The sequence below is a fragment of the Erinaceus europaeus genome, chromosome 18 (genome assembly GCF_950295315.1).
Source record: "Erinaceus europaeus chromosome 18, mEriEur2.1, whole genome shotgun sequence".
NCBI lineage: Eukaryota > Metazoa > Chordata > Mammalia > Eulipotyphla > Erinaceidae > Erinaceus > Erinaceus europaeus.
In genome coordinates, this window is record NC_080179.1 from 54,269,854 (window position 1) to 54,293,788 (window position 23,935).

A 23,935-nucleotide genomic window follows, 5' to 3' on the forward strand; every position below is an offset into this window, starting at 1 on the left:
ATTCATATTGAAGTTAAAGGTATCAAGGTAAGAATATCTAGAGGAATGCTGATATTAAATTCTGGTACCTCTTTTGTTGCCTATTTTTATTTTAATACACCTGGGATGAGTTCAGTATTTTAAAAAGCTTTTCATTTTTATTTCTGTTCATTCAAACTTTAACAATGTTATGAAAATGCTTGTATTTTAATAGACTGTTTACCAACATACAGTTTAAAGGCACTAAATGAATAAAATGAAAGCCAATAACAGTGATAATAAAATAGAACAATCATGATGTTATAATATACCAAAAGTTACGTGAATCTGGTCTTCAAAATGTCTTAATATGCAGACTATTTCTGGACCTTGTTTGACTGCAGGTAACCAAAACCGCAGAAAGCTTAGCCTCAGATCAGAAGAGATTGTTGTAGTGCTAGTTCATTTGTACTGCTATAACAAAATACCATGGACTGGGTGAATTATAAACAGCAGTAATTTATTTTTCACATTTCTGTAGACTGGAAATCCACAAAATAGCCAGCTTGTTTGGGTTCCTATCAGGGCCCTCTTCTGGGTTGTGTACTGCTGACTTCTGACCCTGACCTTGCATGGTAGACAGAACTAGGAAACTACTCATTAATCCTATTCATGCTGGCTCCATGGCTTATAACCTTACAGCCTAAACATGGCAGAGGCACTTTGCCAATATCACACCAGGCATTTGGATTTCAACATGATTCTTGGAGCTATGGCACCTGCCATATAAATGCCTATGTGTTTAACATTCTCATCTGTTATCACTTCACTGTCTTATAATAGGAGCTCAAGAAGTTTGTTGCCAAACATACTGTAGTTCAGCAAACATAAACATGTGTGTGTGTGTGTGTGTGTGTGTACATATATATATTCAAAGATCTTTGGAACTATATAACACGGCATTTATTTACAATGGGTACATTGTTAATGGCTGATTATAATGAAGTTAAAATGTGTCTAGGGAGAGTTCTGGGAAGAACATCTCAGTATTTTATATTATCTAATCTTGGATTTGGTTTCCAGGGGTGATGGAGAAATTGTCATTTTATTTAATCAGTGCCAGACATGCAAATCAAGGTCTCATGCATGCATTTTACTGCTGAACCACTTCCCCTGCACATTTTTTTAAATTTAATTTTTATTTTACTTTTATGAGAGTGAGGAAGAAAGGTCCAAGCACTGCTCTCCCATCTGTGTAGTTCTGACTTATTTTGTCTTAGTTGCTCTCTTGGAGTGCCAGTGATTGAACCCAAGACCTCATCCACGAACAGCAGGCGCTCCACTGTTGAATTACCTTTCTCAGACACCTGAAGATCTTAGTTTTATCAACACATACTTAAGAAGATGATTTGATTACTAGTTTCCACTCTAAGGTGACCAAATGTTTTTAAGCCTTTTAAGATGGCACTTAAGATGACCTTCCACCTTCTGCAACCCACAGTGACCTTGGGTCCCTACTCCCAGAGGGATAAAGAATGGGAAAGCTATTGGGGAGGTGATGGGATATGGAGATCTGGTGGTGAGAATTGTGTGGAGTTGTACCCCTCCTAGCCTACGGTTTTATTAATGTCTTCTTTTTTAAATAAATAAATTAATTTTTAAAAAAGATGGCACTTTATAAAATATTTTCATTTGTCAGTAATACCTATTAAAAAATTCATTTATTTATTCCCTTTTGTTGCCCTTGTTTTTATTGTTGTAGCAATTATTGATGTCATCGTTGCTGGATAGGGCAGAGAAAAACGGAGAGAGGAGGGGAAGACAGAGGGGGAGAGAAAGATAGACACCTGCAGACCTGCTTCACCTCCTGTGAAGCGACTCCCCTGCAGGTGGGGAGTCGGGGGCTCGAACCAGGATCCTTACGCCAGTCCTTGAGATTTGCGCCACATACACTTAACCCGCCAGGCTACCGCCTGACTCCCACCTATGGTCTTTTTAACTAGTGTCTTTTTTTAAAAAAAAATTTTAATTATATTTATTTATTTTCCCTTTTGTTACCCTTGTTTTTTATTGTTGTAGTAGTTATTATTGTTGTTGGTGTCGTCATTGTTAGATAGGACAGAGAGAAATGGAGCGGGGGGGGAAGACAGGAGTAGAGAAAGATAGACACTTGCAGACCTGCTTCACTGCCTGTGAAGTGACCCCCCCTTGCAGGTGGGGAGCAGGACCTCGAACTGGGATCTTTACACCAGTACTTGCGCTTCGCACCAGGTGCACTTAGCCCGCTGCGCTATCGCCAGACTCCCAACTAGTGTCATATATATATAGTGTCATATGTGTGTGTGTGTATACACACATATATTCATTTTCCCTTTTGTTACCCTTGTTTTTTTTATTGTTGTTGCAGTTATTATTGTTCTTGTGATGTCATCATTGTTAGATAGGACAGAGAAATGGAGAGAGGAAGGGAAGACAGAGAAGGGGAGAGAAAGATAGCCACCTGCAGACCTGCTTCACTACTTGTGAAGCGACCCCCTTGCAGGTGGAGAGCTGGGGGCTCGAACCAGGGTCCTTATTGCAGTCCTTGTGCTTCATGCCATGTACACTTAACCCACTGCGCTACTGCCCGATTCCCTTGTTAACTAGTATCTTTAACAGAATATTTGCCAGACCTCGGGTTTGAGTTTCTGTACTACATGCAAGCACCACAGCATCAAAGGAAGCTCCACAGGTGGTAGAGGTAGATGGTAGGGTATCTCCCCTCCCCCAAATAAACAAACATACAGGAGTACTGAAATTCTGTGTGGATGAGACCCTGAGGCATATTTTGAGTCTGACAATTGCACCTCTTGCTTCCTTTTTTTTTTGTTTTTGCTACTGTGATACTCAAACCCAAATGTCCATACTGTTCTGTTGTTTTCCATATGTCTTTCTGTTGTGGAGAGTAATTTAATTACATATCCTTCTAGTCTTTGGCCACTTTAAATTTTTGATAAGTTATTTGATATAAAATCAGTGATCGATACCTTTTTATTTCTTTATTGGGGAATTAATGTTTTACATTCAACAATAAATACAGTAGTTTGTACATGCATAACATTTCCCAATTTTCCATATAACAATACAACCCCCACCAGGTCTTTTGTCATCCTTCTTGGATCTGTATTCTCCCCACCCACCCACCCCAGAGTCTTTTACTTGGTGCGATACGCCAATTCCATTTCAGGTTCTATTTGTGTTTTCTTTTCTGATCTTGTTTTTCAACTTCTACTTGAGAGTGAGATCATCCCATACTCATCCTTTTTCAGACTTATTTCACTTAACATGAACTTTTCAAGGTCCATCCAAGATCAGCTGAAAACAGTGAAGTCACCATTTTTTATAGCTGAGTAGTATTCCATTGTATATATATACCACAGCTTGCTCAGCCACTCATCTGTTGTTGGACACCTGGGTGATTGATACCTTTTAAGTACCAAATAAATGTTAGACATTATTTTACTTTGTTTTATTTTACTTATTTATTTAAAAGGAAAGACAAAAATCTCACTTTGGCGTATGTGGTGCGGGGAACTGACCTTCGGACCCCACACATGCAAGTGTTCTACCACTGAACTACCTTCCCAACTGCTATTAATATTTTTAAATGGGGGGGTAGATAGCATAATGATATGCAAAGAGACTTTCATGCCTGAGGCTCTAAAGTCACAGGTTCAGTCTCCCACACCAGACATAACAGTGCACAAGGACTTGGGTTCGAGTCCCCATCCCCACCCACAGGGATAAAGCTTTGCGAGTTGTAAAGCAGTGTTGCTGGTGCCTCTCTTGTCTCTTTCCCTTCTTTGTCACCCCTTTCCCTCTCGATTTCTATCTGTCTCTATCCAATAAATAAAGATAATTTAAAAAATGCATAATACCAAAAGTACTACATCAGATTGGTTTTCAAGTACTTAAAATGCTTATAATTTCACTATTATTGTGAAATCCTTTATATTGGGTATCTCTGTCTCATCTACCAGTAAATAGTTGTTTAGTCACAGTGTGCAAAATATTGTGGTTATAAATAAGAGAAAATAAAGGTTTGAGAGATGATAGTTCACTGAATGGGGTGCGTGTCTCACCATGTGAGTGGCCCAGATTCAGAGCACCGTCACATACTGTGGCCCTGGGGAAGTTGTGCTGTCTCTCCCTCTCCTTGTCTCCTTGTCTGTTTGTATGGGAGTGGGAGGAAAGGGTCTCAACGTGAACAATAGAGTAAGACAAAGCTGAAAGCTGTATTTCCCACAAGTAGAGATCCTTGAATATAGTTTTTATACATAAATACGAAATATACATTCATCGAAATATATGTAAGAAAAAATAAGATTCAGTTGATAAAAGAATCAGTTTACTGTCATCCGGAGAAAACCGGCATTAACATTTGCTGTATATCCTTGCAGACCTCCTTTTATTTACATTATTATCATCATTATTTACTTTAGAGAGAGACAGAGAATGAGACAAACCAGATTACTACTTGGCTCTGGTTTATGATGATATGAAGTATTGAACTTGAGAGGGACTTGAGACCCTAAGACATGAAAATCTTTTGCATAACCATTATGCTGTCTTCACCACCCTACCTTAATTTTTTATTTTATTAATTTATTTTAAAAAGGAGACATTAACAAAACCATAGGGTAGGAGGGGTACAACACACAATTCCCACCACCAGATCTCTATATCCCTGCCCCTCCCCTGATAGCTTTCCCATTCTCTATCCCTCTGGGAGTATGGACCCAAGATCATTGTGGGTTGCAGAAGGTGGAAGGTCTGGCTTCTGTGATTGCTTCCCTGCTGAGCATGGACGTTGACTGGTTGGTCCATACTCCCAGTCTGCCTCTCTCTTTCCCTAGTAGGGTGGGGCTCTGGGGAAGCGGAGCTCCTGGACACATTGGTGGGGTCATCTGTCCAGGGAAGTCTGGTTGGCATCATGCTGGCATCTGGAACCTGGTGGCTGAAAAGAGAGTTAACATACAAAGTCAAACAAATTGCTGAACCATTGTGGACCTGGAGGCTGGAATAGTGCAGATGAAGTGTTGGACCTACCTTAATTTTTCAAATTAATCAATTCATTATGAAAAAGAGGTGCATATGGGCTGTGGTATGTTGCAACAGATTTAGGGAATCAGAAGGGGGAGGCAGGTGGGGGCAAGTACTGGGGGAAGGGGGTTTGGGTTATCAGTTCCCTTTAGTAGATGAGGAGGATGGTTTGGTAGAGGATTAGGTATACTAACACCTATCTTGGGGGAATGAGGAAGAGCCCTGTAAGTCAATATTTCTTAATGAAGTGATGGCAGAATTGGGGAAGGAACAGAAAGACAGATGGGCAGAAAGAGCATATGAGATCATATACATATGCATATACATATACATATATATAGTGTCTTTTTTTTTTCCTTACTAGAGCACTGATCAGCTCTGGCTTATGGTGGTGTAAGGGATCGAACCTGGGACTTTGGAGCCTCAGGCATGATAGTCTCTGCATTATACTATCCCTGCCCCTCCTGCTTTTTAAATATTTTGTTTATTTTATTTTAAAGAGAAAAATTCAGAGAAAGACCAGAACACTGCTCAGCTATGGCATATGATGGTGCTGGGGATTGAACCTGAGGCCTCAGAGCCTCAAATATAGAAGTCTTTTGCATAACCATTATGCTGCCTCCTAGCCCTTAGTTTTGATATTCTTAAAGTAGCTGAGAATTAGAGCTATTTTATACTAGTTTGTCTCTACATACTATGTACAACAGACATTCATTTTGGTTCCATTCTTACTGTTAGTATTATCTTCAGTGTTTTTAAAAGAGCCCCAAGGCTTATAGCAATCTCTTTTACTAATAGTTTTATACAAGCTATTACAATTCTATGAAGAAACCAACTTCAGGTTTTGCAGTTTTCACTTTTTACAAATAAAGCGACACCTGCTGGCTATAAACATTAGGTACAATGTATATGCTGCAATTTTTTTTTTAATTTCTTTATTGGGGAATTTATGTTTTACATTCAACAGTAAATACAATAGTTTGTACATGCATAACATTCCCCAGTTTCCCATATAACAATACAACCCGAACTAGGTCCTCTTTCATCCTTCATGGACCTGTATTCTCCCCACCCACCTACCCACCCCAGAGTCTTTTATTTTGGTGCGATATGCCAATTCCATTTCAGGTTCTACTTGTGTTTTCTTTTCTGATCTTGTTTTTCAACTTCTGCCTGAGAGTAAAATCATCCCATATTCATTCCTCTGTTTCTCACTTATTTCACTTAACATGAATTTTTCAAGGTCCATCCAAGATAGGCTGAAAACGGTGAAGTCACCATTTTTTACAGCTGAGTAGTATTCCATTGTGTGTGTGTGTGTGTATATATATATAACTATATATATATATAGTTATATATATACCACAACTTGCTTAGCCACTCATCTGTTGTTGGACACCTGGGTTGCTTCCAGGTTTTGGCTATTACAAATTGTGCTGCTAAGAACATATGTGTACACAGATCTTTTTGGATGGATGTGTTGGGTTCCTTAGGATATATCCCCAGGAGAGGAATTGCAGGATCATAGGGTAGGTCCATTTCTAGCCTTCTGAGAGTTCTCCAGACTGTTCTCCACAGAGGTTGGACCAATTTACATTACCACCAGCAGTGTAGGAGGGTTCCTTTGACCCCACACCTTCTCCAGCATTTGCTGCTGTTACCTTTTCTGATGTATGACATTCTCACAGGAGTGAAGTGATATCTCATTGTTGTTTTTCTTTGCATTTCCCTGACAATCAGAGACTTGGAGCATTTTTTCATGTGTTTCTTGGCCTTTTGGATCTCTTCTGTGGTGAATATTCTGTCTATGTCCTCCCCCCATTTTTGGATGGGGTTATTTGTTGTCTTGTTGAGTTTGGCAAGCTCTTTATATACGTTGGTTATTAAACTCTTGTCTGATGTATGGCATGTAAAGATCTTCTCCCACTTTGTGAGGGATCTCTTGGTTTGGGTAGTGGTTTCTTTTGCTGTGAAGAAGCTTTTTAATTTGATGTAGTCCCATAGGTTTATACTTGCCTTAGTCTTCTTTGTAATTGGATTCGTTTCATTGAAGATGTCTTTAAAATTTTTGCGGAAAAGAGTTTTGCCAATATTTTCCTCTAAGTATCTGATAGTTTGTGGTCTGACATCCAAGTCCTTAATCCACTTGGAATTTACTTTTGTATTTGGTGAAATACAGTGGTTCACTTTCATTCTTCTGCATGTTTCAACCCATTGTTTCCAACACCATTTGTTGAAGAGACTCTGCTTTCCCCATTGAATAGTCTGAGCCCCTTTGTCAAAGATTAGATGTCCATAGGTGTGGGGGTACAATTTTTAAAAGAATCTAATATTCATGATTGTTGCATAAACTCAGTCACAACACTGGTAAACCATATCCTCTACGGTAAATACAGACAGAATTCTTATTCTTAAATAGACTGAATTTAGTAATATATCAAATTTTAATCTCAGTAAGATATGTATACTTATGTATTTATTTACTTTCCCTTTTTGTTGCCCTAGTTTTTTTTGTTCTGTTGTTGTAGTTATCATTGTTGTTGTTATTGATGTTGTCTTTGTTGGATAGGACAGAGAGAGATGAAGAGAGGAGGGGAAGACAGAGAGGGGGAGAGAAAGACAGACACCTGCAGACCTGCTTCACTGCCTGTGAAGCAATGCCCGTAGAGCTGGGGAGCTGGGGGCTTGAACCGGAATCCTTCACGCCATGTGCTTAACCGGCTGTGCTACCGCCCAACTCCCATTATTTATTTATTTTTAACCAGAGCTCAGCTCAGCTCTGGCTTATGGTGGTGCAGGGAGACTGAGCCTAGGACCTCCGGCATGAGCGTCTCTGCGTAACCATTAAGCTATCTACCCCTGCCTCAAATTCTTTTTTTTTTTTTTTTGGTGATTTAAAATAGTAGTAGTGTAGTTTTACACTACTTCTGCCACCAGAGTTCAGTGCCTTCACCCAGCAATGATAACCACCATTGTTCTGCCAAGGTCTTAGATATGAGTTGACTTTTTTATTCTTCTTCTTATAAATTCTTGTATTTTAGCTCTTCGTTTTACATCTGAGTGAAATCATCTGGTAGTTTTCCTTCACTTCCGTACTTACCTCACTATGCACAGTTACCTCCAGTTCCATACATTTTGTCCTAAAGACACAATATCCTTTTATTATTATTTAATAGAGAAAGAGAGATTAAGAGAGAAGAGGATGATAAAGGAGAGAAAAATCTGCAGCAGTGCTTCACCATTTATGAAGCTTCCCCCTTCTGGTGGTGTTTGAACTGGGGTTCTTAATGCTTTGTAAGATGTGTCCTCTAAGGGATGTGCCATTACCCAGCCCCAGTATCATCTTTTTTGATTGCTTATTAGCACTTCGTTGAAATCAGTCAAATCTAGTAAGACTGAATAAGTTCACAGTCTAACTACAGCTAAAGTTGAGTCACTTCCATATGTGATAGAAAGTTGTTACAAAATCTGATTAATTTGCTTTAATACTTCAATTTATTGTAAAGCAGTTGGTGTTAGTGCCACTTTGTTTCTTAACTTCATTTTCCTTAATTATGAAATAAGTATGCACTAGATAAAGTGCTTCTGAGGTCCAGTGCAGATACAAAAACATATTTCATAAATAATCAAGAACATTTTTCTAAAATTGTGTATATACTGACATATATACATGATGAAGTTTAGACTTCATTTTAAAAGTATTTATTGTGGATAGAGACAGAGAAATTGAAAGGTAAGGTGGGGGAGAGAAAGAGACAGACCTGCAACCCTGCTTCACCACTTACAAACTCTTGAGAGTGGGGTCAAGGGACTTGAACACCAGGCCCTTGCTCATTGTAGTATGTGCTCTGCTAGGTGCACCACCACCAGGCCACTTAGACTTTGTTTTTGTGCTTCTACTATTTACTGACAGTTACTGGAAATAAATGTCTTTTTTCTTTTTTTGGAAATAAATGTCTTAATCAAGTGGGCTATTCTGGGTGAAAAATAAAAATGAACTACAGGATACAAGTTTCTTTTTATAGTATTGTGACTTCATATTTCATATGAGCAATAGAATATTAAGAGGCTGAGAGAAGTGTGCACTCTACTTGGTGAACAGTCTCCTAGCCCGTGGTATCATGTTTTAAGCACACTTGCAAGCCTTAAGAAACCTTTCAAAATCTCTTTCACTATTTGAATTGAAGATATACAGGGTATAGACTAAGTTGATTTACATTAGTGGTAGTGTATCCAAAAAGAATATTAACAAATGTGTGCCTTACTAGCAAGCTGCGGGTTGTTCCTAAATGAAGGCTTCATTATGACTACAGCTGACAACAGCTAAATGCTTTCCTTCAGAAAATCGAGAAGGGCCTCTAATTGACATTACTTAAACTATATTTTAAAATATTTAGTGTGATCCTAGGGAGCTAGGAAAGCATAAAGAGTGCAATATTTGCACGCACAGGGTCTTAAGCTTGCTTCTTCGCACTGCATATGCCAGGTGATGTTCTGTCTCTCATGCAAACATTTTCTTTCATTAAGAAATGAATTAAAATCAGAAATAGTTCTTTGAAGATGTATCTGTGTAAATCAGAAATAATTCTTTAAAGATATATCTGTGTGATGAGAAAAAAAGAGAGCACCACTCTAACATAGGCAGTGCCGGTGATTAAAACTGGCACCCCACACATGCAAATCCTGTGTTTTACTCCTGAGCAAGGTTTGAATTTATAAAACTTAACAGTTTGCAAAGGACAAAGAAATAGAATCATTTGAAATATTACCTTCTATTTATACAAGTGGATTTGTCGTGATCTTTGTGACAATTAGAAATACTATTTCTAACTGGGGAATGTTACGCATGTACAAACTATTGTATTTACTGTTGAATGTAAAACATTAATTCCCCAATAAAGAAATAAAATTAAAATAAAATAAATAAGAAAAAAAAGAAATACTATTCTAATTGTTGCCACACTGAAAATAGATTCTTTCATTATTCTGCATTTACTTTGCCCATCTGCTTTATAATGAGTTTTTATTACTGTTCTTAAAGGGAACTGGTTTGAATTTATATTCCTAGTAAGTAACAAAGATTTTTATCTGAAAAGAAAAATTACTAGTGTTCTTCGGGAGACGCAGTAACCGTTTGTGGCATAATTGGGGACTTGGATATTTGATTTTTGGGCCACACGCTAGTACTTGATTGTTGTCTCTTGTAGGGCTGTGTGTGTATGTTGGGACAGTAATTTGGAGAATGTTAATTAAATTAATGTGGAATCTCTCACACAAAATTCATTAATATCAACTGCCTCCTTACCACTTTTGTTGTTTGCGTAGTCACGGCAAGTTTTATGGATTTGTGTGTGATACTAACAAATCTATTTATAGGGCTGAGATAGAGCCTATTTTTGAGAAAACATTTTTCAAGTTAAAAAATTACTGTCTTTCTATTTTGCTGTTAGCTAAGCTGTTATATACAGAGCACTGCTTGATCTGTTTGACTATGGTGTTACGTAAAGCCTCTAGAACTTAACCCTTAATTAGTAGAGAAAAGAAGTATTTATGGTTAGTGTCCTAATAATTTTTTCTTTAGATAAATCAAGTAAAATATAAGATTTATCTAATTTAATCATGTGACATTCCTGTGTGTTGTAGGAATTATGATGTTTCACAAAAAGGGAAAAGAGCAGAATGTGCTTTACCTAGTTATTAGAACTTTTAAATATAATAATTTATTTAGTGTATTTCACCTAATAGGCACAGTTTTGTATTCTATTTTCTTCACTTTTTTTTTTTATCTTTTCATAGCTACTGAACATTGGGTTTGTAAAATTCACTTTCAATTGATTTATTTTCTTATAAAAACACCACTTCAGCTACAGATACAGACAACAGGCATCTGACACAAGGCAGAGCTGTCCTGATTGCAATTCTGTTGCATCTCCATCTGTTGGTATGTAGAAGAAATGCATTTGCCAGAAAAAGCAAGCTCATTTTACTTTTAGCAAATGCAAATTAGGAAGTAAGGAATTGTTCTCTCCAGTCTTCTTTTTTTGTGACTACTAAGTCAGCTTAAAAATGAAAAATAATCATGGGATATGAGCTTTTGCTAATAGATTGTCTTTGTGGGTTTTTTTTTTAAAGGCTTTTTGTTACTGATTTAAAACAGTCATAGTTACTAAAAATTTGATAGATTAGTTATTCCTAGATTCAATACATTTTCCCCCTTTGGAGAATTAGAGATAATATAATTATCTCAACTTTTCATCACTGAAGTCAGGCATCAGTGTGCAACACAGTTTTAATACTGGAAAATCTCAGAAATCCTGACAGTTTGCAAATTCACAGTTTCCTGGGCTTTTGCATCATTGCTTCTGAATTGCTAATGAAGAGCTCAATATAGCTTCTGATGCATTTCAGATATTCTGGGTGGTGACTGGCTGGAGTGTTACTGACATCACAACATACAGCTGTTGACTTTCTATTGTCTCTGAGTCCTCCGCAAGTGCGTTAGACTGCTCTCGCAGCACTCTCCCAATGTCTAACTAAATCAGCTGGCTGTGTGTGTATGTGCTCTGTAGAGCAATGCAGAAAATCAGCCTGCAGATACTATGGAAGTTACATCTTCATTCACTCTGTGTGATGAAACAAATACCAATACAATGAAGGTATGTGACTTTTATTTGCTAAATGTGTAAGAGGTAATCGAGTATGGGAAGATTTATTTATGTTCACTTAATAGCATAATTTTTGCTGAAAGTATGTGTGGTAAAGCCTTTACCATGTCCAAAACAAGGGTATGTTTTAAATGGGTATATATTTTAAGATTTATTTCTTTAAGTTGATAGAGTCGGAGTTATTTCTGTCTTAGCTGCAGTGTAAGTTTGTTTTCCAAATTGGGATATATCATATACCTTGTGGATAGAACAGTTTTCCTGTATGATTATTGCTATATATGTGTAGCAGAACAAATTGCCAGTTGGAAAATCAACTTCTTTCAGGTTTACCTAAAAATAGACATGTTACATTACTTGCCCGATCTTAGAATTTTTCATTGTGAAGCAAATACAGATGGATAAAAAATTTTAAAATTTTGTCAAATGAGGAAACTAAAAGCCATAACTTACAAAAACTGGTAATAATCTGTGTGCCCTTTTTTGGAGCAAGAGGTAGAATAATTTTATGGTGCTTACAGCAGAGCAAAACCTTGATCTGTCATTGTTATGATTATCATAATATCACATTGCAAAAGAGCATAGAATAAACTGTTTCTAATTTAACTGTATATAAACTTTAACATTACCTTGAATTTTTTTTGATTATTTAGAAATGAGATCTCACTATATTAAGCCTGACCAAATTTAATAGTATTTGAAATTGCTTGACTTCTTTCTCCAAATTGAAGCAATTAATCTTGAGAAATAATTCACCCTTATTTAGAGGAAATGGGATGAAAATCAGCCTTTTATCTCTGCTTAATAGCATTGCTCCTCTTTCTTTTGTTTCTTTCTGATTCCCAACTGTGCATGTAATTAGGATTATGAAAATATTAATAGCTTTATTAAAATTAGGGTATCTTATCAAATATATTATTTCAACCTAATGCTAGGACAATTTCGTCTCTTCTCTTTTAAGCCTCAAGTTTTCTTTTAAGTTTTATGCTGAGAACTACAAAAAAAAACCCTTAAACTGTCTGTTTATGTGGTCAGTTCTTGGCCTTAATCACTGATTTCATCCATCTTTTGTCACATTTTAATTCTCCCTTTAACATCTGTATTCTTTTTCATTTCTTTTCTTTCCTTTGGGTTTCTGTCTTTCTGTGCCTCCCCACATGCCTCTCTGAGTTTGAGACTGAGTATCTCTTCTCTCCTGTCTCTTTTCTTACTCTTTTACTCCACTGCATTTTCCCCATTTTGTCTGTCTCATTCTGAATGATGTCTGAAGATCTCTTCCCCTCTCTAAACTTAACCACTGCCATTGTGTTTCTTCTGCTCCCCTCTCTCTGTCAGTGCCACTCTATTTTTATTTCCTGTTCATCATCTCTTCCCTTCCCTGTTTTGTTCTCTCCTTTATTACTCTCTGTCTTTTCCTGTCTCTGTATATGTTCCTTCCTCCTCTTGCCAGATGAGATCAGACTCTCCCTCCCCTTTTCAGTCTGTTCCCTACTCCTTCTCCCTCACCTTTCATTTATCCTTCTGTACCTCTTTGTCCCTACTTTGGTCCCTACATACATCTCTCATGGTATCCTGACTGCTATTCTTCTTGTCAGCCTTTTTACTTCCACTCCTTCCTTTCCTGGCATTTTGTTGCCCATACTACCCTACTCCAGGTCTTACTCCCCCCCTTTTTTTGTCTAAGCTTTATTCACATGCATACAATCTATAGATTCACATAGTTATGTATTTTCAGTTTTCATTTATACTAGATCTATAATCAACTTTAATTTTTTGGTCTACTTAGTAGAGGACTGTATTTTGTCTTATGTTAAGAACCTATACTTTCTTAAATAATCTATAGAGTAGATAATTAAACATTATGCTTTAAGTTAGCATTTTAGCCTTTGTTCATTTTAATTTTTAAAAACGTATTTCATGGTTTACAAGTGAATAGAATCACATATTGAAGTCATCATTTTAAGAGTGTTCTGTTCTATCAGTATGCAGTTTAGATTGTCAAATGGCATTCCTTTTTTCTTTAGTAATTCTCTTCTGGTTTTTCAGATTTTTAAGAAAGAAGCTTTTAATTTTTCTTTTTCATATTACTTAAGATAGTGCCCCACATCATAACTGTATTCAGGTTATAGATAAACTTGTTTTTATATCACTCTGTATCTTTCCAGTGGGTATTTATGGATGGGCTTTTCCTTTTTAAAACATTTTATTTTGAAATAGTTATAAATTCACAGTAATTAGTAAAAATGTAAGAGACATCAGGTTTTTAAATATTTTAAGTATTTTTATCAAGATTTTGAATTTCTTGTTTTAGCATTTTAAATAGTACAAAGAATAAAGATTCACTTAACATATACCTGTTTTTTATAATCAGAACCTAGCAACTCATCATACTTTTTATTTTATAAAGCAAATTAAGACAGTAATCTGGGAAGAAAAGCAGTTGTGCTTTTAAGTTATATTTAAGAAGCAAAGAAAAGATTCATATGATGAAAATCTTTTTAGACCTGAGTTATATGTCATTTTGCATCTTAACTGTCCCTTCTCAAATTTTGTAGCATCTCTTATTTCTAGAGTCATTCTGTGCCTCTGTTGCTTGTTATACATATCAACTATAAAATAAGACTTTTCTGGTCATGTGGAACCCAGGATAGTAGTGAAGTGGGACCAGGAATTATTATCTCTGTGAATCTTATCATATATCTATAGCTGATCAATCCCCATTTTGACTGCTTTTATGTTATCTATACTAGACTTAACACAGTGATTTTTTTTCAAAATAATTTTTCTAAATCCCAGTATTTCACAACTACTAGAGAATAACCTGAATCCCAGGTAGTAAATATCTCTCCTCAGCTTTCTCTATAACTTCTCACCTGAACAAAGCAAGTTTGTGTAAACAAAGCATAACACACTGTAACACCCATGTACACGTACATCTATACAGTGAACAACAAGAATCTAAGATTTATAGAAGTTTCTGGAGAACCATCACAAAACCATGAAAATATATGTGAATGTATGAGTGCTGCATTTCTGAAGAATGTTTTTGGCTTTAATATAATTTCCTTTATTATATCTCTAAATTATTATTCAACCCACAATGTTAATTTTTGATATTTTCATTTATTGTCTTTCTTCTCTCTCTGTCACTAGGGTTATCACTGGAGCTCAGTGCCAACACTATGAATCCACTGCTCCCAGCAATCATTTTTTTCCTCCCCCCACCATCTATTTTATTTTATAGGACAGAGAGAAATTAATAAGGCAGGGGAAGATAAAGAGGGAGAAAGACAGACAACTGCAGATCTGCTCTTGTCCCGAGGAGCTTGTCCACCTGCTCAAGGGGAGCAGGGCTCAAATCCTGATTCTTGTGCACGATAATGTGTGCACTCAACTGGCTGCACCGCCACCCAGCCCCCTCATTTTCTTTCTTTTAAATGCTTAAAAGATATTTGATGTCTTCCTTCTACAGCAGAAAAAAAAATTTTTTTTCATGTCTTTTTTTTTCTCCCCAAGTAATTTGAACTTATGTAGTGACTGATTACTGAGCACATCTGATGTTAGACTATTAACACGTGGCCATTAGAAATAGCAGAATATTCAAAGCTGCCCCAATATCAGGACCCATCTTCTTCAAGTGTAGCATAGAGTATGTTGTCCATCCTCCCTTCAGAGAATGGAACATTCTCTACCATTGTTGATCCAACTTGTGGGCAAGATCCTATGGGGGTCCACAAAGGGGTCTGTTTTGTTGATCCTGATAGAGATGACCGGTAACAATGGAGGGATTTATTTGAAGTCTAGGCCTATCATAATCTATTTGAGAATCTCAGGACTCCCCAAATAGGGCCCCAGCTGATATGGTGGCCTGATAGTGACTAAAGAGTCATTGTTGGGAGTCGGGCAGTAGTGCAGCGGGTTGAGCGCATGTGACGCAAAGAGCAAGGACTGGCTAAGGATCCTGGTTCGAGCCCCCGGCTCCCCACCTGCAAGGGGGTCACTTCACAAGTGGTGAAGCAGGTCTGCAGGTGTCTAACTTTCTCTCCCCCTCTCTGTCTTTCCCCCCTCTTTCCATTTCTCTTTGTCCTATCCAACAACAATAACATCAGTAACAACAGCAATAACTATAACAACAATGAAAAGCAACAAAAGGGAAGATAGATAAATATAAAAAAAAATTTTAAAGGAGTCATCGTAAACAACAAGGGCAACAGAAGGGAATAAATAAATTTTTTTTTTTTAAAAAAAGGAGTCATTGTTAAAGTATGCTAGTCTCTTGCCCTTATTCAGCTTTTGCAGTCCTTGCTTTGATAAGGATAGCTTGAGAGTGAGTGAAGTAAGTATAATAGGAAGTATGTGAGGAGGGTATCTTAAGTCTAAGTAGACACTACTTCATTATGAACTTCATACTGACTCACTGTAGACTATTGTGTACTTTTGCTTTCAGGTATATATTTTGCCCTAATTTATGGATACATGTGAACATATGCCCTATCTCATGGGACCTGGTCTATATTTAGGTTTTGGGACTTCGTTTGGGAAGTGAACCACCTGGAATGGAATTAGAGAATCCTATGAAAGGAAAGGCCTCACCCAAGTAATGAGGCTGAAGGGTTGGCATTCCATGCCTGACGTCTCTGGACACAGTCTGAAGTGAAGCATACGGAGGTGGTAGTTGTTGCTTTGATTAAGTTGGGATCAGCAGATGTGATATCTCTTGATGTGAATTGAGAGAAGCATGCAGGAAAGTGAGCCCCACTCTAGAGGCTCTAGAACTGGGGAAATATAGGCTCTATAGAGGAAGCGGGAGGTTCCTGTTGTCTTAGAGTTTAAGAAAGCAATAGATAGTTATTGCTATAATTATATTATTTGGCAGTTGGGTTCACTTTGAAAAATCCCTTTGTTAGGATTTGCTGTGTCATACACAACATCACCAAAATTTATGTCCTTTGACATTAGTTATATATAGCTGTGCCACCGGTTGCTTCTGTTGTCCCTGGTCTAAGTTTTTAAGAGAGTCAGCATATCAAAGACTCAGCTTATGGTCTGTGCATTAAAAAGTTTGAGACAAAATTGATTAACTTTTTCTGTCTCCTATAAGTTAAGTAGTGATTTATATGACTACAGATTAATAGGAGTGTACATAAACACAATTCCCACTTCCAAAAGACTGTGTCCCATCCCACCCACCACCCACCCCACCTCCATCTGCCCCCATGAAGCTGAACATCCACCCTCACCCTTAACCCAGGGTTTTCACTTGGGTGCCCTACTCCAAATTCAGTCAAATCCTGCTTTGGGTTTCCCTCTCTGTTCTTCTTTCTCAACTTCTGTTTATAAGTGTGATCATCCCATACTCATCTTTATCTTTCTGACTTAGCTCACTTAACATAATTCCATAGAATGTGAGGTTGGATCTTCAGGGATGCAGAGGTCACATAGGCTCCTAAGCTGAATAGGGCCCCAGATCAGATCAGATCGATAGGGTTTACAGTCAACAATTTTTATACACCTTTCCCATATTTGGGAGCTACTCTCTTCCCTGATCTAGCTTTCTGGTTCTTTTTCCAGCCATGACATCATCTCCCCAGACAATAACTAGGATCCACCTGCAGATCAGATTTCAGGCTTAGGGGAAACAAACAAACAAACAAACAACAACAAAAAACAACTAGTATAGCCACAGGCCCTTTGGAATATAACTAAAATATGCCTACTAGCTATCTACAGAATGGAGATCCCCCCCCCCCCCCACAACTCTTCATCTGCACTACTCCAGCCTTTAGGTTCATGATTAGCCAATAACTTGTTTGGCTTTATATGTTAACTCTTTTCAGCCACCAGGTTCCAGATGTTAGCATGATGCCAACTAGACTTCCCTGGACAGATAACCCCACCAATGTGTCCTGGAGCTCCGATTCCCCAGTACCCTGCCCCACTAGGGAAAGAGAGAGACAGGCTGTCAACGCCCATGTTCAGCGGGGAAGCAATTACAGAAGCCAGACCTTCCACCTTCTGCATCCCACAATGACCTTGGGTCCATACTCTCAGAGGGATAAAGAACAGGAAGCTATCAAGGGAGGCGACGGGATTCGGAGATCTGGTGGTGGGAATTATATGGACTTGTACCCCTTATCCTATGGTTTTGTCAATGTTTCCTTTTTATAAATAAATAATAAACAAATAAATATTTAATTTAAATGCAATTTAAAATATTCTTTAGTGGGAGCCGGGCGGTAGCGCTGTGGGTTAAGCGCACGTGGCGCGAAGCGCAAGGACTGGCATAAGGATCCCGGTTGGAGCTTCCCCCCATACCTGCAGGGAGGCCGTTTCACAGGTGGTGAAGCAGGTCTGCAGGTGTCTGTCTTTCTCTCCCCCTCTGTCTTCCCCTCCTCTCTCCATTTCTGTCTGTCCTATCCAACAACAACGACATCAATTACAATAATAATAAAAAAACAACGGCAACAAAAGGGAAAAATATATAAATAAATATTTAAAAATTAAAAAAGAAAAGAAAAGAAAAAGGGGCCAGGTAATGGCACACCTGGTTGAGTGCACATGTTACAATGCACAAGGACCCAGGTTCGAGCCCCCAGACACCACCTGCAGGAGGAAAGCTTCACAAGTGGTAAAGCCCTGCCGCACGTGTCTCTCTGTCTCTCGCCTTCTCTATCTCCCCTTTCCGTCTCGGTTTCTAACTATCTCTATCAAATAAATAAATAAAGATAATAAAAAAATAAAAGAAAAAGAAAAGAAAAGAATTTTGTAAGATAAATGTTCTCTTTTTTTACTTTGCATGTCAGAAACTTGTGGCTCAGAGATATTAAGCAATTTGTTAGTTATAATTTAGGAGACTTAGAATGTAAATACAAGTGTATCGCTAGAGCACTTGATATTCTTGTTACATTGCCTCCTTCTCAGACAGTAATTGGTCATGTTCATTCAGAATCATTTATTTAAATTTAGTCTGTTGTCAAGTGGTGTGGCATTTTAGCATTGAAAATGGGTTGTGTAATTTTGGACAAGTCATTTTACCTCTGGCTAATGATAACTTGTGTAGTAAATTATTAGACGCGGGACTAGGTGGTCCATAAAGTTTCTGTAGGTCCTAAGAGAAGAGTTATAATTACCGACCTTTTTACATAGTTTCTCTTTCTTGTTACTAACCCCTTGTTGCTGTAGCCTGATTTAATGTCTTTGTTCATTTCTTAAATATATTAAAGCTTTCTTTCTTTTTTTTTAATACACATTTTTTAAAAGATTTTATTTATTTCTGAGAATGATAGGAGGATTGAGAAAGAACCAGACAACACTATGGCACATGTGCTGCCGGGGATCGAACATGCTTGAGAGTCCAAAACTTTATCACTGCACCACCTCCTGGACCACTTCTTCTTCTTCTTCTTTTTTTTTAAGAATTAGAAATTTATTTATTGGGACTGAGTGGTGGCACACCTGGTTAAACACACTTGTTACAATGAACCCCAGGCCCCCAACTGCAGGCAGGGGGAAAGCTTTGCAAGTGGTGAAGCAGGGCTGCAGGTGTCTGTCGCTCTTCCTCTGTCACACCCTTCCCTCTCAGTTTCTGGCTGTCTTTACCCAATTCATAAGTAAAGATAATTTTAAAAAATAGAATTAAAAAACAAATTTATTTAAATTTTTTGCTTTATCTTTTATTTTTCTTTTATTTGATAGGACAGAAATTGAAAGGGGAGGGGAAATAGAGATGGAGAGAGATAAACACCTGCAGACCTGCTTCACAGCTTGTAAAGTTTCCCACCTGTAGTTGGGAACCAGGGCTTGAACCTGGTTGCCTTTTTTTACATTTCTCTAAGAAGTGACTGAATATATCTGTTGAGTCTTTTCTTTAGTGAAAATTCTGTCCATATCCTCTCCCAACTTGGTTGAGTTCTTTATAAATTTTGGTTATTAGCCCTTTGCCTGATATGTGGGGTGTAACAATCTTGTCCTATTCTGTAGGGAATCTCTGTTTTTGTCTTGGATCCTTCTGCTATGCAGAAGACCTTCAGACTGATGTAGTCCCATGGGTTTATTTTTGCTTTTGCTTTCATTGTGATTAAATCAAAGTCACTAAAGATGTTTTTGAAGCTTACATTGATAAGAGTTCCTTTAAGTATTTGGTGGTTTCTGGTCTAACACTCAAATCTTTGATCCATTTGTAGCTTACATATATATATTTAATTTTCCTGTTTGTTGCCCTTGTTTTTATTATTATTGTTGTTGTTGTTGATGTCGTTGTTGTTGGATAAGACAGAGAAATGGAGAGAGGAGGGGAAGACAGATGGGGGAGAGAAAGATAGACACCTGCAGACCTGTTTCACCGCCTGTGAAGTGATTCCCCTGCAGGTGGGGAGCTGGGGGCTCAAACTGGGATTCTTACACCTCATTGCGCTTCATGCCATGTGCGCTTAACCCACTGTGTTACTGCCTGGCCCCTGTAGCTTACTTTTGTGCTTGATGAGATGTAGTTGTGTGGTTTTATTCTTCTGCATGTTTGAACCAAATTTCTCCAACACCATTTGTTGAAGAGACTTGCCTTTCTCCATTTAATGTTTTGGCCCTTGTCAAAATTTGATGCCTGTAGGTTTCGGGACAATCTGACTTGTAAGGTCAAGCCTTTCATATTGTGATGTAGGCAAAACTCTCTTATCTTGAAAAGAAAGTGATACTTAGTATACTGAACATATATTATTCTCTATATATTAGCTCTTCTGTTTGCTAATGATTTTTACTAATAGCCTCTGTAGGTGAACACAGTGATGTTTTCACTCAAATAACAAATGTTTGTCAACATAGTTAAATGTTCTGACTCTTGCCTAGTATAAGAAAAATAGTGAGGGGGCACACCTGGTTAAGCACCCACATTCTAGTATACAGAGACCCAAGTTCAAGCCCCTGGTCCTCGCTTGCAGTGGGAAAGCTTCACAAATGGTTTAACAGTGCTGCAGATGTCTTTGTCTCTCTCCCTCTCTGGCTCCCTCATTCATCTCAATTTTTCTTTGTCTCTATTCAATAATAAATAAATAAATGTTAAATGAAAAAAAATAATGAAATGATCAACAGTAATCATTTTAAGTCCTGGATTACTATCGAATTTTATTCCCCTTGGCTATTTTGTTAAAATGCTTTCTGTTTTAATTTTAGGCTACTGAAAGTTATGATACATTTGATCCGAGACAGTCCATCTCAGTCCAGGTATCTACAGTGGTGACAAGGACATGGGACTCCTCCTGCCAGATTCCAGATGGTTCAGTACAATTGACATCCTGGTTGACAACTGTGAAAAAGAACCTTGGATTGTTTTATTTCATTTTTGTGGTATACCACAATCCCAAATCCATAAGACACATCAGGTAATCTCTCATCACTTGCAACAAGCATATCTTTTTTTTTTTTCAAAATGTTAAATGTGAAAGCGTGGTACCCTAGAGTACTTATGTAACTCTCCTTTGTTTTGAGAATGAACCAAGTAACTGATGTGGAAAATAGTTATTAAAGGCCTCTTTTTTTAATTTATGTAATCTGCTGGTGATGGTTTGTTTTCAATTTATAGATGTTTTTATGGGTTCCTAAGCATCTATTTAGATATTTATTTGCAAAATATCCTTTCAGGAAAAAAATGTTTGAATTTTGCAGATTGATATAGAGCAGTGAGAAATACAGAAAGCTTGAACAGATTTTACAGTGAGCACTTACAGAATTTCCTTTAGATTTTATCATTTCCTTGAACTTATATTTGTTCACCTATTGATAAATTTGTCATAATTTTAAATCATTTAAAAATAAGTTGGTTTTATTTTCATCCCCCCCCAAAATTGGATTGGTGTGATGTGATGGCTATTTTAACTGTTTATAATAGTTGTGATTTTTTAGAAATATACACATGCATCAAACTTAGCACATTGTACATCCTAATTTCCTCATTGTTATATGACAGCTATATGATAATAAAATAAGAAACCAGAAGATGTGATATGTTCTGTAGTTCACTCACACGTCTTAAATGACTACTGTTTCTGTTGCATTTTTATTGGATATCCATTGTAATGTCACTAGTGTTTCCTTAAACTCAACTAATGGCAAAATATACTGCCATCTTATATAATTGATCAGTTTATGTAGTAAGTATTTTCTTTCAGAATTTAATAAATTTGAAATCAAGATAAAAGCTGTACAGGAAATTATTTCTCATGGTGATATAATATCTATATAGAAAAGGATTATACTTTAAATATATATATATATATATATATCTCCAGCCATTATTGTACATTTTGATATGCCTCATTCCTTGATGATTCTTAACTTGCGTGTACATCAAACTCACATTGTGCCCTTATTATAACTTGCTCGTTCTGATAGTCTTTTTACCTGAAAATGTCTGCCACTAAACTATATAACTTGAGGAAATTTGCTTCTGTTTGTATATACTCAGCATTCTTAAAACATATTCAGTTTTGTGCATATACTGAATATAAGAAATGTTTCATCCTGAGTTATTAATATTTCATACTGAATTATCATTTTTTTCTTTCTTACCAAGGCTTCAGGTTCCCTGTAGAATTCTAAAATAACCTTTGCTAATGAGGATGTCTGATACTATTACTGTAAAAAATGAAACTGAAACAATGAAGGATTTGGAGGCAGAAGTGAAAGATAAAACCAGAGTTGAAAAGCTTATTAAATCAGAAAACTATGGGAAGATTTTGGCAGAGAAGAATGAACGTATTGACAACAATATTGATTTGCAGGTAAGTAGGATTTTTTTTTTACCCTTCAGGCTATAAGTAACCTAGTATTCAATATTTAGTTAGTTCTTCATCCAGATTTTACTTTCAGAAGCCTCAAAGTGTAAGTTAACCCATTAAGACATGCCTGTTGACTGGGTTTTGAACCACCAAAACTGTTTGAGTTTGACTCTCAATTTGCTGGTATAGTGCAATATAATTATTTTTATTTGTATGTGGATAGTATGTTTCTTAGTGATATTCAACTTTTTCATTCTACTCTGCCCCATCAGTATTCTGAAAGTTCTGCATTTAAGAGTTCCTTGATAGAAGTGGAATAAAGAGATTGAAATTGCAAATATTGTTATGCTATAAATAGCCTTCAGGGGTAGTAGTCATATACCAGTGAGTAAGAAATGAAGTAGGTAAAGACATTACTTGAGGCTTTTGGTGTTATACACATCTGATAAATACAACTGAGAAGACATAGATGGAAATTGATGAGGGGCCAGGTGGTGGCACACCTGGTTAAGCACACATATTACAGTGTACAAGGGCCTGGGTTTAAGCCCCTGGTCCCTACCTGCAGGGGAAAAGCTTCACAAATGGTGAAGCAGGTCTGCAGGTGTCTCTCTGTCTCTCTCTCTCTCTATCTCTTCTTTCCCTCTCAGTTTCTCTCTGTCTCTTCCCAATAATAAATAAATAAAATATTAAGAAACTATTTTTAAAAAGAAATTCATAAATTGGTCAACAGATTACAGATAGGTAAAAAATAATACTCTTTCAATAACATTCATTTCTAAATGTTACAATTATCTATTGCTATCTAACAGATTATTTCAAAACAGAAAGCTAACCATTTTTAAATATCTTCTAAAAATATTTTATATTTTCTCAGGTGAAAGAGTTGACTGGGTGAATTTTCTGTTTGTAGGACTCAAAATTTCTCATATGTATATTTAACTGCATATGGACCAGCCTGGAAGATATAAAGTTTTTCATTGACATACCTGCTACCTTCTTAGGAATAGCTGGAATGTAGGCTAACCTAGAACTAGGCACTGTTCCTCATGGCCCCTCCAGCATGGCATTTGTCAGGCATTTTATGTGACATCTTAGAGATTCTAGAAAGAATGTTACAGGGACAAATAAAGTTGACAGATAGATCTCTTTTGACTTAGGTTCAGACGTTGCAGAATGCTATTTCTACTGTCATTTGAGCATGCAAGTCAGTAGTGTGTGCATGAATATGCAAGCACTTGTACACACAGTTTAACCCTATGAATCAGAGTTGTTTACAGAGGAGAAGTTTTTCTTTTTCATTCTTTCTGAAACCTGAAGAATTTGGACCACTTACCAAATGTTATACTTTATAAAAGAAGGTGTTTTTATTTGTCTCTTTACTGAGGTAATGATTCCAAAGACTATGATTGTAAGATGAAGTTTTTCATCACACCGCACCTTCCACTAAGTCTTTTGTGTGGG

General features: G+C 37.0%; 1 protein-coding gene across 9 annotated transcripts in view; it reads left to right on the forward strand.

The window, feature by feature from the left end:
* Positions 1-23,935, forward strand: part of R3HDM1 (R3H domain containing 1) — a 132,337-nt gene that overhangs the window by 17,996 nt on the left and 90,406 nt on the right. For 8 of the 9 annotated variants that reach the window (XM_007525021.2, XM_060178041.1, XM_060178043.1 and 5 more), the window contains exons 2-3: positions 20,868-21,076; positions 22,267-22,474. In XM_007525021.2, coding sequence (XP_007525083.1) covers positions 22,307-22,474 — 168 coding nt within the window. In that variant the 5' untranslated portion in view covers positions 20,868-21,076; positions 22,267-22,306. Of the gene's footprint in view, positions 1-11,467; positions 11,697-20,867; positions 21,077-22,266; positions 22,475-23,935 lie in introns of those variants that run through there. The other variant, XM_060178037.1, reaches the window with a different exon arrangement.